Source organism: Rhinatrema bivittatum, chromosome 8 (assembly GCF_901001135.1).
Source record: "Rhinatrema bivittatum chromosome 8, aRhiBiv1.1, whole genome shotgun sequence".
Lineage (NCBI taxonomy): Eukaryota > Metazoa > Chordata > Amphibia > Gymnophiona > Rhinatrematidae > Rhinatrema > Rhinatrema bivittatum.
The window spans coordinates 9,966,353-9,980,971 of NC_042622.1; the positions used below are offsets into that span (position 1 = coordinate 9,966,353).

The following is a 14,619-nucleotide window of genomic DNA, read 5'->3' on the forward strand; positions in this document are numbered from 1 at the left end:
GGTATCTTGTTGGAGAACTTACTAAGGATCAATGGCTTCATTAGTGAGACTTGGAATGCATTGTGGATCTTTAAAGTAGATGGTAGCTTCAGACTGTAAGTGAGATTGCCCAGTCGTCGGAGAATGGGAAATGGTCCAACGAAACAAGGAGCAAAGCGAGCTGAAGGAATTTTAAGTAAATTGGTTATTTACTCTTTCGGATAATAGAAAGACTAGGGGGCACTCCATGAAGTTAGCATGGGGCACATTTAAAACTAATGGGAGAAAGTTCTTTTTCACTCACGCACAATAAAGCTCTGGAATTTGTTGCCAGAGGATGTGGTTAGTGCAGTTAGTGTAGCTGGGTTTAAAAAAGGATTGGATAAGTTCTTGGAGGAGAAGTCCATTACCTGCTATTAATTAAGTTGACTTAGGGAATAGCCACTGCTATTAATTGCATCAGTAGCATGGGATCTTCTTAGTGTTTGGGTACTTGCCAGGTTCTTGTGGCCTGGATTGGCCACTGTTGGAAACAGGTTGCTGGGTTTGATGGACCCTTGGTCTGACCCAGTATGGCATGTTCTTATGTTCTTATATGGATCAAAGTATGTGACTGAGATTTCTACGTGTGAAGTATTCCTGGAAGTGAGATTGGGGGACGGCTCCGTACTTACGTGCACACTGTTGAATTTTCACAAATATGCATATAATTGTTCCCATGAAAATCTACTTGCACAAATATGAGTGAGAGAATGTCCCTGTGAGTGTGACTGCCTGTGGGTGAGAGAGACTGTGTGTGTATGTGTGTGTGTACGAGAGGATCTTGTGTATGTGTGTGTGTATGAGAGGCTCTTGTGTTTGTGTGTGTGTATAAGAGAAGATCTTTTGGGTGTGGGTACGAGAGGATCTTGTATGTATGTGTGTGTGTGTGTGTGTGTTCGAGAGGATCTTGTATGTATGTGTGTGTGTGTGTGTATGAGAGGATCTTGTGTGTGTGTGTATAAGAGAGGATCTTTTGGGTGTGTGTATGAGAGAATCTTGTGTGTGTGTGTTTGTATAAGAGAGGATCTTTTGTTTGTGTGTACGAGAGGATCTTGTGTGTGTGTGTGTATGTGTATGAGAAGATCTTGTGTGTGTGTGTGTGTGTGTGTGTGTGTGTATGTGTATGAGAGGATCTTGTGTGTGTGTTTGTGTGTGTGTGTGTGTATGTATAAGAGAGGATCTTTTGTTTGTGTGTACTAGAGGATCTTGTGTGTGTGTGTGTGTGTGTGTATGTGTATGAGAGGATCTTGTGTGTGTGTTTGTGTGTGTGTGTGTGTGTGTGTGTATGTATAAGAGAGGATCTTTTGTTTGTGTGTACGAGAGGATCTTATGTGGTGTGTGTGTGTGTGTGTGTATGAGAGGATCTTGTGTGTGTGTGTGGGTATGAGATTGCATGTATTTATTTTATTTATTTAATAATTTTTCTGTACCAATGTTTGAAGCAAACATCACATCGGTTTACAAAGGTCCTCAGGAGTTTTTCTTGTAATGTCTTACAGCCAAGTTCCCAGATAGTTAGTGTTAGGCCAAGGTATAGTCTAGCAGTGTATGCTCTACTTCTTGGTTATTTAGACAAAATTTGAAATTTGTGTTTGGAGATTTTGGGGGCTCAGTTCTGCTGGTGATGTGTGATCCTGGGATATGTGATTTCTATATTCAGAGAATGTATATTTTCTGTATTTCAAAGGCCAGCACTGGAGTATTGGGGAAGGGAATGGAGAGAGTGCAGAGGTCAGGGGGAGAGAGAACGTGTGCCCAGCACTGCTAATCCATGTCAGTCTAGGGGAGTTGGTGGCCTTTCTTCCTTACATAATATAATATAATATAATATAATTGCCCAGTGAGTGAGAGTGCTCTGAGCGCTGCCACCAGGATTCATCCTGAGTTGCCCTGCTTGAAGGCAAAACCTTGTGGATATCTTGACTGGGAGGGGGTGCCATCTCGTTGCCTTGCGCCGCCCCTGTGTTCAGATGTGCCATGCACCAGGGTGGATCTCCGGAAAGCTTGTGGTACGTGGTGGTGCTTTTCCCACAGTCTGCCGGAGATCCCCTCAGGCCCATTCCACCAGCATGACAGATCTCATACGTTTGCTGCTCGTTGGCAATCCCTGAGTACCAATCTATTTCGTATTTAAATAAGACAGGTAGGATCAGAGGTGTCCCTCGTCAGGATTACAGACCTGGAGAGTGGTAAGAAGCTGTGCTCTCCCCCTTCCTGAAAGCCACCCTGATTCCCCTCCCCCCAGAGTCAGCCCTGGTCCCAGGGTGTAAGGCACATCCGCAGCTGCTCCCGAGTGACAGCGGAAATGCCTGCTGAGCGCAGGAGCTCTTACCGGCTCATTGCACTGCGCTGTGGAAAGCCCCATACTCTCAGCCCTCATGAATATACATGAGACACATTTGCATGAAGCAGATCTGATAAACAGGTTGGCGTATTCCCGAGGGAGAGCCTGAAAACCTGAGCTGCTGCGGAGGAGGAGTCCCAAGCAGCAGGACCAGCAGGAGACTGAGGCAGAGTAAGCTCAGCTGTTCAGGGCTTTGCTGACCTTCTCTTCAGTTTGGCATTCCTGTCGACTTTCTGGTTGATTTCATTTCACTTCTGGGGAGTCCTTTAGCATTATCTTTTGCTGCCCCTTATTGTTTAATGTGGTGTATTCTACATTTTATGTGCAATGCCCCTGCCGCAGTGCCCTCTCCGCTCACTGAGTGATCTTTCTGTGCCTTTGATTCTCTTTAGCTTCCTCCTGGTTTTCTCCTGCTTGGTGCTCTCTGTCTTCTCCACCATTAAAGAGTATGAGAAGAGCTCGGAGGGGACACTCTACATACTGGTAGGTTGCATTCGGCCCTGGATATTGTGCTGTTTTTAACTCTGCTGTGTCTGCACAAAGATTTATTATTTATTGAAAAAGTTGTAAGCGGCTTACAAAAAAAAATTGCATCCATAATATACAAAGAAAAACAAAATTAAATATATAAATCATGACGAGTAAAACCAAGACACAAACCATCCAAAACCCTCAACTTAAGCAGCTACCTTCTTAGCAAAAGGTGACCCCGCACATAACATTACTCCCTGGACGCTTCATCTGCTATGCCAGATTCCTAAGAGAGGCTGCAGGGGACCCCATCCCACAGTCTAAAGAGAGAGGACTGGCAGGGCCATGGTGAACCCCATCCCCCTGTGGCGTGAAGAGAAAGGGAGGCCCTGAGAGAATGTGCATGTGAGTGTGTGTATGTAAGAGAAAGTGAGAGCCTGTGTGTGTGTGTGAGAGAGAGTGAGAGGATATATGTGTCTGTGTGTGTGTGTGTTTGTGTGTGTATGAGAGACAGCCTGTATGCATGTGTATCTATGCGTGAGAAATAGAACCTGTATGCATGTGTGAGTGTGTATGTCAGAAAAGAGGGTCTTTGTGAGACTCTGTGTGTGTATGTGTGAGAGAGAATGTATGTGAGAGTCTGTGTATGTGTGAGAGAAAAAGAGGTTGTGTGTGAGAGCCTGTGTGTGTTTGTGTGTACATGTGAGAGAGAGACTGTATTTGAGAGCGTGTTTGCATGTGTGTGTGAGAATCTGTGTGCATGTATGAGAGAAAGAGAAGGTAAGAGCCTGTGTGTCTATGAGAGAGCGAACCTATATGCGTGTGTGAGGGTACGTGTATGAAGAGGTTGTGTATGAGAGCCTGTGTAAATGTGTGGGAGAGTGAGTGAGTGTGTGTGGGAGAGAGAGAGAGAGAAAAGGAGCCTGTATATTTTTAAAAACTGACCCAACCATGGGTCAGAATCCATGGTCAAGGGAAGGGTAATAGTTACCCCAGGCAACCCTTAAAGCCTTGCACACATGCTACCCGCCCCCCCCCCCCCCCCACACACACACACACACTCACACACACACTCCAATACCCTTTATAGACACACACAACTAAATTATTTATTTATAATAGATTTTACAGGAAAAAAGCATTCAAAAGTACAGTCTTCTAAGGCAAAAATAGCTCTTAAAGATTCATATTATATTTACATGTACTCCTTTGGTGTCAACCCGAAAATCCTGCAAAAAAGACTCTTGGAACTCATAAGTAATTAGACATTTTGTAATGTGTGTTGGGTGTGGGCTTGGCCCTCACAAAGCCATGAATAAATGGAATTATCATTACAATCTGGTAAACCTTCAATACCAAAACAATCCTAACTGCTAGCTTTCAAACAGTAACAAACTTATGTTTGATGTGATATCAGTTGATGTGATATCAGTTGATGGGGTTGATGTGATATCAGTCATGAAACTCGGTATAACAAAAATAATAAATAAATAAATAAATAAATAAATGTATGAAAAGGCAACACTTCTCATATTATACCAGGCCCTAGAACACCAATACACCACCTATTAGGAAAACAGAACAAGCCAGGCTGCTATAGATCCCTACACAGAAATTACATGCCAGAAAAATACCTCATCTCAGTCACATATGCAGAACACAAATATTGAATAAAGAGATCAGAAAGTATAAATGGAAATGTACTGAGAAGACCTGAACTGGAACCCACAACAAGCCAGTCTCAATATGCAGAGCAACAGTGGAAAAACAGAAACATTAACATTCTTCATAAAACATTAAATAATAAAATCAAGAAATATAAAACATCAATCATAATAGTAAAATCATATTTATGAAAAGAATAAATATTTCAAACCAGTTAATGAATAGAATATTCAACATTTCCCAAACACCAATAAAATATTTCAAAACATCTGATGAATAAGATATCCAAACATTAAATTACACCCAATAATTAAAACATATAAGGATTACAAAATCTCCTTCTCTCCATACCTAGGATCTTTTGATTTCCGGTCATCCTGAGATTGTCATGGATTGGGGGAGGTAGGGACACATAAACTTTATCTTCTCTTTCTCACACACACACACACACACACACATACCTACACATAATAATAACACATTAATTCTCTCACACACTCTCTCTCTCATATACATGCCTATGTTCTCAAACACACTCCCTCTCTCTCACATATACTTGCTGTTTCTCCCTCACACACATTATGTATGTGTGTGCATGCCTATGAGAGTGTAAATGTCACACATAGGCTCTCACAGGCACACACAAACTTGCATACAGGCACTCACAAACACACACAGGCTTTCACACAGACACACATACAGGCTCTCACACAGACAAAGGCTCTCATACAGACATGCACCCAGGCTCTCACACAGACACACACAAGCTTTCACACAGACATACACACACCCAGGCTCTCACATAGACACACACACATGCACATGCACACAGTCTTTCACACAGACATACACATCCATACTTGCTCTCATATAGACACACACACATAAACTTTCACAGACACATACATATATACACAGGCTCTCTCTTTCACACATGCTCACACACACACACACACACACAGTGCTCCACCACAGCCTGCCATTCTTCCTGAGCTGGGCGCAGGGGAATGGAAGCTGTGCACGCCCATGGGAAAAGTTGTATGTGGGCATGCATGCTCACAGATTAAAGGAAACATCACGGTCTCTCTTCCTCTTTGACCACTGGTGGGTTGGGCTCTTCCAGCAGTCCCGTGGCCTCTTTTGCTGCCGCTGGCCCCCCTCCCAGGTGCAAAATGCACAGTATGCACACCCAGTAGCGCCAGGCTTGTATGGGTATGTGTATGAAAGAGGGCTTGTGTAGGTGTGTGTGAGAAAGAGAAAAGATAACATTTGTGCGTCCTCCCACCCCAAACCACTAGAATCTCAGGGTGACTGGAAATCAAAAGATCCTAGCTATGGAGAGAGGGGAATTTTTTTATTCTTATTAATTTTAATTGATGTGTCTGTTGTTTTGAAATATTTTATTGGTTTTTGAGAACCTTTTAAAAAGTTTTGAGTTTAATACTGAATGATGTTGTGTTTGTCAGCTGTTTTGAAATATGTAATCTTTCTATAGTTTTACTATTATGATTGATGTGTTATATTTCTTGATTTTATTATTGTTTTATGTGGAATGAAAGTATTTCTGTTTTTCCATTGTTGGATTCCATACAGAGTCTGGCTTCTTGCAGTTTCCAGTTCAGTTTTTGTTTAAATGTTTCTATTTAAACTCTATGGTATCTTCATTCTGTATTTGGTGAGAGCCTACCTGTGTTTGGTGAGAGCCTACCTATGTTCTTCATGTATGACCAACATGAAATGTCCGCTGGCATGTAGTTTCTATGTAGAAATCTGTAGCAGCCTGGCTTGTTCCATTTTTCTAAATGGAGGTGTATTGGTGTTTTAGGGCCTGCTGTAATATTTGTGGTGTTGCCTTTTCATAGGTAGGGCTGTTACTGTTTGAGTGCTGGCAGTTAGTGCTGTTTTGGTATGGGAGGTTTATTATATTGTAATTGCAATTCAGTTTCCTCATGGCTTTCTGAGGTCCACGCTCACCTCAAACGCACTATACAATAGGCCTAATCCCGTATGGATGGAAGCACAGCAATGCATATAAAAATAATAGACATGTTGTTGTGATATTTTTACCTCAGAAGCTTCTGACTGTCTTTTTTCACGTACAATGTTTAGTAGTGTGTAGTGGGAAGGAGGCGGCGCAGAGCTGTAATGTTTGCCTGGGATGCCTCAAATCCTTGCAGTGACCTGGAGAGAGTCTGCCACACACAGAGCCCCACCATTCACGCATCGTCCTCTTCTCCAGGGGGGGTAGGGTTTCCGGGAGTGTGGCAGCTCTGACCCCTGCGTTCCCTCCAAGGTTCTCTTCATGATTTGACCTGTGCCGTGCCCTGGGGGGGGGTGGTGGGGCAGCAGATTGCCTTGAGCTGCCCCTTGTTCAGGAGCCCTCCTGCACGGCCTCACTGCTTTCCACCCACCGTAATGTTTTTTCTCAGGGATCTGTCCCGCGCAGCCCTCCCCCCTCTCCTCCTTCCCGTGCCGTGGACTGTGACCCCTCACCCTTGCTCTCTCCCGCAGGAGATTGTAACCATCGTGGTGTTCGGCGTGGAGTACTTTGTGAGGATCTGGGCTGCAGGCTGCTGCTGTCGCTATCGGGGCTGGAGAGGAAGATTAAAGTTTGCCCGGAAGCCCTTCTGCGTCATTGGTAATAATGAAGAGCGCCGACGGCGCAAGCCTTGCTCGCTCCCCCCTCATGGAGCAAGCACTCCCAGCCCCGGGGATGTCGCAGGCTCTTTTTCCGTAATGTCGCCGTCCTTGCCCCGACGCGCTCCTTTCTGAGCAGCCTGGAGGCTCCCGACTTTCAGAGTTTGGATCCTAAATTGGTCCTTTTCAAAATGTATTAGAGTTGGGTGCCTAAATGTAGGTTTTTATTTTCACTAGGTTCCTAGGTTTCACTGAAGATCACTTTCTGTCTAACCTAGAAACCTACGTTCAGGGACTCTGCTGTACTTATTTATTTATTTATTTATTTTGGGGGCGCGTGGGGCTCCTAGACTTTAATGTGCAGTGTCATTATTATTTTCACAACTGCAGCCTCCAATCTCATGTCCCGATATTGCGAGCAGGATGCAGGTGAGTCTCTGAGACGAACACGCGCCCTCTCGCCAGATGTGCTCCATGTGTTCTCTGATGGCCAGCTGCAGGAGCGCCTTCGAATAATTCTCCTGCTGCCTCCTTAGCTCAGCACTGCATATTATAATTTGGACTGAGAAGCTGGCAGGTTCAGGACACCCCCCCCCCTCCCCCGAGAACCGCAGCTGGATACACAGGCTGAGGCACTGCCACGCGCACAGAAAGCGTGACCCTTCCGCATGCTCCAGTAAAAGGTGTCACCACAGGAAGCCGTGTCGGTGCTCTGCATGTCATGATTTCACGCCGTGGCAACCGTGCCACTCACTGGTGTTACTTCAGCAGTCGCACACGCACTGTGCAATGTGAGCACTGCTGCACACCTGGGAGAAGCGTGCTGAGGGGGGAGGGGGGGTGTCAGCGGTTCACAGGCTATGGGCAGGGAGCAGCGGGCACTCCGAGGTTAGCCTTGACTCAAAGTGCGGGTCCCCTCAGCCCTGTCCTCTTTGCCTCTGCTCGCAGACATCATGGTGCTGATCGCCTCCATCGCCGTTCTGGCCGCTGGCTCCCAGGGGAACGTGTTCGCCACCTCAGCCCTCAGGAGCCTACGGTTCCTGCAGATCCTGCGCATGATCCGTATGGACCGCAGAGGGGGTACCTGGAAGCTGCTGGGCTCCGTGGTGTATGCACACAGCAAGGTAGGAGATCGTTCAGCACCCGTCACCTGCAGCCAGCACTTGGACCGTCATTTATCATGTTTACATTGTATTGTAAGTTACGACATGGGATATAAACATCCTGCTGTATAGGAACTTTGACATCAGAGCTCAAGGTCCCAGCATCTCCAGCACCACGGTGTTCCCCATATTTAACCTGGAACTGAGACAGGCAGGGGGAAGCCACTGCTTATCCCTGGGCGTTAGCAGCCTGGTCTCTGTCTACTCTTTGGGATCCTGCCGAGGACTTGTGACTTGGACTGGCCACTGTTGGAAAGAGGAGACTGGCAGCTCTTATGTTCAGGATGCATGCAGTCCCCGCTCTCACCACTCCTCACTGTCTTGCAGGAATTAATCACTGCCTGGTATATCGGTTTCCTCTGCCTCATCCTGGCCTCTTTCCTGGTGTACCTGGCGGAGAAGGGTGAAAACGATCATTTTGACACCTATGCAGATGCCCTCTGGTGGGGTCTGGTAAGTATCTTCCCATGCAACAGAGACCCTGTGTATTAAGATTGAAAATGAGGAAAACCTCAATCGATTTTCAGAGCAGTGTGTTTGTGAGGAGCTAATTAAACTTAAAGCAGATAAGACGCTGGGGCTGGAGGGGACACATCCGAGGGCACTAAGGGAATGTAGAGATGCCCTGGCAGCTCCGCTGGCTGATCTTTTCAGTGCTCCTTTAGAGTCTGGAGCAGCTCCGGAGGACTGGGAAAGGGCGAACGTAGGTCCTATTTTTTTTTTTTCCAAAATAGTTTATTAAGCAGTCAAATAAGGCATGACATCAAAACCTGTTGAAACATTACAGCTGGGAAATACTGAATATACATGGGAAATACAAAATACAGACAGGCAATTAACAGAGATAATGATACAAAGAGTACACTTCACATTATCACCAGCATTCCCAACCTGCTCGTTGACCCCCGACGTGGTTCCTATTTATACTCGTGGAAGTAAGGAGGAGGCTGGGAACTACCGGCCGCTTAGCCTGACCTCTGTGGTGAGCAAAGTCAGGGAATCAGAGGACGGTGCAGTTTCTGGAATCGAAGGGATTGCGAGATCGGAGGCAGCAGGGTTTTACCAGAGATCAATCTTGTCAGGCAGATCTGATCAATGTCTTTGATTGGGTGACCAGAGAGCTGGATCAGGGGACAGTGCTAGATGAGATGTACTAGGATTTTGTCCCGGGTCCACATAGGCGACTTATAAATAAATTGAACGCTCTTGGTGTGGGTCCTAGAGTGCCTAAGTGGGTTAGAAACGGACTGAGAGGGAGGCGATAAAGGGGGGTGGTAAATGGAGTTTTCTCTGAGGAGGAGGATATTACCAGCGATGGGCTTCAGGGATTGGACCTTGGACCGGCTCTTTTCATCATTTTAATGAGTGGTATAACTGAAAAGTTTTCAGGGAAGGTTTGTCTTTTTACTGATGATACCAAAATTTGTAACAAACAGTGGATAAAACGACAGTAAAAGCCAGAAAGCTGCTTGGCCACATAGGGAGAGGAAAGGTCTGCAGAATAAGGGAGGTGATATTGCCCCTGTGTAGGTCCCTGGTGAGACCTCACTTGGGATACTGAGTATAGTTCTGGAGACCCCACCTTCAAAAGGATAGAAACAGGATGGAGTCGCTCCAGAGGGGGCTACTAACATGGTCTTTGTTCTGAAGCACATGGGGAGAGACTTAAAGATCTGAATGTGTGCACCTAGAGGAAAGGCGAGATAGGGGAGATAGGATAGAGACATTCAAATATCTCAGAGGTTTCCATGCACAGGAGGGGAGCCGTTTCCAATGGAAAGGAGGCTCTAGAACGAGAGCTCATGTGATGAGGTAGAAAAGGGGAAGGCTCAGGAGTAATCTTGGGAAATATTTCTTTACAGAGAGGGAGGTGGATGCGTGAAACGGCCTCCCAATGAAAGTGTCAGAGACAAAAACAGCGTCTGAATTGAAGAAAGCATGAGACAAAAACAGGGGATCTCTAAAGAAGTGATGGGAATTATAAAGCTAAATTAATTGCATGGATGGGCAGACTGGATGGGCCATGTGGTCTTTTCCTGCCATCATGTTTCTATGTTTCTATTCTAAGGAAGTGATGGGAATTATAAAGCTAAATTAATTGCATGGATAGGCAGACTGGATGGGCCATGTGGTCTTTTCCTGCCGTCATGTTTCTATTCTAAGGAAGTGATGGGAATTATAAAGCTAAATTAATTGCATGGATAGGCAGACTGGATGGGCCATGTGGTCTTTTCCTGCCGTCATGTTTCTATTCTAAGGAAGTGATGGGAATTATAAAGCTAAATTAATTGGGGGGATGGGCAGACTGGATGGGCCATGCGGTCTTTTCCTGCCGTCATGTTTCTATGTTTCTATTCTAAGGAAGTGATGGGAATTATAAAGCTAAATTAATTGGATGGATGGGCAGACTGGATGGGCCATGTGGTCTTTTCCTGCCGTCATGTTTCTATGTTTCTATTCTAAGGAAGTGATGGGAATTATAAAGCTAAATTAATTGCATGGATAGGCAGACTGGATGGGCCATGCTGTCTTTTCCTGCCGTCATGTTTCTATGTTTCTATTCTAAGAAAGTGATGGGAATTATAAAGCTAAATTAATTGGATGGATGGGCAGACTGGATGGGCCATGCGGTCTTTTCCTGCCGTCATGTTTCTATGTTTCTATTCTAAGGAAGTGATGGGAATTATAAAGCTAAATTAATTGCATGGATAGGCAGACTGGATGGGCCATGCGGTCTTTTCCTGCCGTCATGTTTCTATGTTTCTATTCTAAGGAAGTGATGGGAATTATAAAGCTAAATTAATTGCATGGATAGGCAGACTGGATGGGCCATGTGGTCTTTTCCTGCCGTCATGTTTCTATTCTAAGGAAGTGATGGGAATTATAAAGCTAAATTAATTGCATGGATAGGCAGACTGGATGGGCCATGCGGTCTTTTCCTGCCGTCATGTTTCTATGTTTCTATTCTAAGGAAGTGATGGGAATTATAAAGCTAAATTAATTGGGAGGATGGGCAGACTGGATGGGCCATGTGGTCTTTTCCTGCCGTCATGTTTCTATTCTAAGGAAGTGATGGGAATTATAAAGCTAAATTAATTGGGAGGATGGGCAGACTGGATGGGCCATGAAGTCTTTTCCTGCCGTCATGTTTCTATTCTAAGGAAGTGATGGGAATTATAAAGCTAAATTAATTGGATGGATGGGCAGACTGGATGGGCCATGTGGTCTTTTCCTGCCATCATGTTTCTATTCTAAGGAAGTGATGGGAATTATAAAGCTAAATTAATTGCATGGATAGGCAGACTGGATGGGCCATGTGGTCTTTTCCTGCCGTCATGTTTCTATTCTAAGGAAGTGATGGGAATTATAAAGCTAAATTAATTGCATGGATAGGCAGACTGGATGGGCCATGCGGTCTTTTCCTGCCGTCATGTTTCTATGTTTCTATTCTAAGGAAGTGATGGGAATTATAAAGCTAAATTAATTGGGAGGATGGGCAGACTGGATGGGCCATGTGGTCTTTTCCTGCCGTCATGTTTCTATTCTAAGGAAGTGATGGGAATTATAAAGCTAAATTAATTGGGAGGATGGGCAGACTGGATGGGCCATGCCGTCTTTTCCTGCCGTCATGTTTCTATTCTAAGGAAGTGATGGGAATTATAAAGCTAAATTAATTGCATGGATAGGCAGACTGGATGGGCCATGCGGTCTTTTCCTGCCGTCATGTTTCTATGTTTCTATTCTAAGGAAGTGATGGGAATTATAAAGCTAAATTAATTGGGAGGATGGGCAGACTGGATGGGCCATGTGGTCTTTTCCTGCCGTCATGTTTCTATTCTAAGGAAGTGATGGGAATTATAAAGCTAAATTAATTGGGAGGATGGGCAGACTGGATGGGCCATGCCGTCTTTTCCTGCCGTCATGTTTCTATTCTAAGGAAGTGATGGGAATTATAAAGCTAAATTAATTGGGAGGATGGGCAGACTGGATGGGCCATGCCGTCTTTTCCTGCCGTCATGTTTCTGTGTTTCTATGGGTGGGAACAGGGGGAGTGGGGATAGCTAGTGTTGGTCTGGGTATGGGAATATGTGCACTTATCTTCCCAGGGTGTAGAGAACCAGAGAGGAAGAATATTGGGCAAACTGGATGTATCCGCCATCATTTACTAAGTTACTGTTGCACTCTGTCCCAGTAACCCAACATCTGATGTGTTTTTGTTTTTCTTGGTGCTGCTGTAGAACAGAAATCTGTGTATTGCACTGTACAATTATAATACACTTGGAAGACACAGGCCACTGATAGGCACAGACTTTATTCACTTTTTTCCCAGATTACCCTAACGACCATCGGCTACGGGGACAAGTATCCGCAGACTTGGAATGGGCGTCTCCTGGCCGCGACCTTTACCCTCATTGGTGTGTCCTTCTTCGCGCTCCCTGCTGTAAGTCGGTCCCCTTAACACTTTTTATAGCCGCTTGCTTTACATCGTGGGCTGTGGCACCCTGCCAGCTTGTGTGGGCGAGGGGGGGAATCTCTCTGTGCACTGCAGGGGGGGCCCCTATTACAGAGCTCCATTGCAGGAAGTTCCTTCAGCCCTCACTGTACAGACTTTGTAATGTTAGCAGCCTCAATCTGCTTCGCAACCTTTCATTCCGGAAGCGTCCGGTCCCAAGAAAGGCTGTCCGATCCCCTGCAGTTCTGTGACCCCCGTGAGCTTCCTATGCTGCACAGAGGGTAGCATCACACTGACCACCAGTGACCTCCCAGGCACCAATTCTCATTTCGCCATAGCAAGCAGAAAGCTATTTGTCTCCGCTGGTCATAGGCCCCTCTCAAGCGAGAACTCATCTGCCTGCTTCGTTGCTCCTCGGGAAGGGGCTGCGCAGGGACCCCGACTGACTGTGGCTGCTTTTGGTTTCAGGGGATCTTGGGCTCGGGGTTTGCCCTGAAGGTACAGGAGCAGCATCGCCAGAAGCATTTTGAGAAGAGGCGGAACCCAGCCGCAGGGCTGATACAGGTCAGGAGCCGGGGTTGATGGCCGCCGGTTATAACGCACAGCAGTGAAGGCGGTGTCCGCCCGGGGGCTCTGTGATTCGCCTTGCATTGTGCTGCTGAAGGAGTATAAAAATGGTCAGCACTCTTTCTCGCCCTGGTCACATTTCTGGAGCTGGATCAGAAAGAGGGAGCGCCTTGCGTTTTCACCCTCTAATAATAAGTCGTTCCTCCTTCAGCAGCGCTTCGGCCTACCTCCTAGGCGCTTCTTTTGTAGGCAGTGTGTGGGAGGTGCAATTTCTGCCGTCCCCAGTGACGCAGGGGGAGGGGCCGCCACTGCCAGGGTCACCCGAGGGAGCAGAATGAATGTGGACGGCAGGGAGAGCCGGGGGCGGGCTGATCTGCATACAGGAGGATGCCACAAGGCTTGGCTGTAGTTACACTTCTTTTCTTTTTACTCTCCTGACACCGCATGACCTCCTCTTTGCTTCTTCCAAGATTTTTCTTTCTTCTGACCACTGATTATTGATTACTGAAGTGGTTTGTTTTGTTTTTTTTGAGGCCCAGAAACTCTTCCTCTTTGCTTTCTGATCAGCCCTCCCTCACTCATGTGACAGTATGCTCCTTATATCTTTTTTTCTGCAAATGCAGGTGAGCAGAAGTATTTGAAAAGCAAATAGAATGATTTTCAGACTCCTCTGGGGGAAGTTGTATGGGGTGCGTATTCCATACTGTGATGTCACAAAGCCTGGATTGTGACATCACAGAACCATTGATTAAGAGGGTGAGGAGGAGGGAGATGCAGGGATGGGCCAGTTCAAGATTCACCCTAATCTTCAAAGTGATTTGGCATTTCTGTGCATTCCAGGCCATTTCCAGACTCTCATTTGAAGGCTGGTTTCAATTGGCCCAGCTCTGCTTATTGTTGGCAGGTGAAATTTGGGATTTTCTTTTTCAACATTCTAATCATGAATAAAAGGGGAAATCCAGGACAGCTGGACTTTCACTTTTTAACTGCAAGGATGTTTCCATTTATTCTATGGATGTAGTTAATGAGAAACTCCAAATATGAAAAATACAAACTCAGTGCTCCCTAAAAGATATCTTTTTTTTACAATTTCTACAATTGTGTAGGGCTGGCAGGATTTTGCTATTAAACGGGGAGGAGAATCCAGAAGCGACTTTCTGCTTTAAGACGAAATATTTGGAGCCAATCTAAAAAGCTTGGAAGCTGCATTGCATTAAATTGTGGCCAGAGCGGAGGCTGCACATTGTAATCCTCCTTTTCTGAGCGGAGGCCACTAGGAGCAGCTGAATGGTCGCTGT

General features: G+C 45.7%; 1 protein-coding gene across 4 annotated transcripts in view; it reads left to right on the top strand.

Annotated features, from left to right (window-relative positions):
* The window catches only part of KCNQ2 (potassium voltage-gated channel subfamily Q member 2), a 114,664-nt gene that overhangs the window by 27,035 nt on the left and 73,010 nt on the right, over positions 1 to 14,619 (top strand). For all 4 annotated transcript variants that reach the window (XM_029612805.1, XM_029612806.1, XM_029612809.1 and 1 more), the window contains exons 2-7: positions 2,758 to 2,848; positions 7,013 to 7,139; positions 8,087 to 8,262; positions 8,629 to 8,754; positions 12,632 to 12,742; positions 13,223 to 13,318. In XM_029612805.1, the coding sequence (XP_029468665.1) occupies positions 2,758 to 2,848; positions 7,013 to 7,139; positions 8,087 to 8,262; positions 8,629 to 8,754; positions 12,632 to 12,742; positions 13,223 to 13,318 (727 nt within the window). The remainder of the gene's footprint in view (positions 1 to 2,757; positions 2,849 to 7,012; positions 7,140 to 8,086; positions 8,263 to 8,628; positions 8,755 to 12,631; positions 12,743 to 13,222; positions 13,319 to 14,619) is intronic.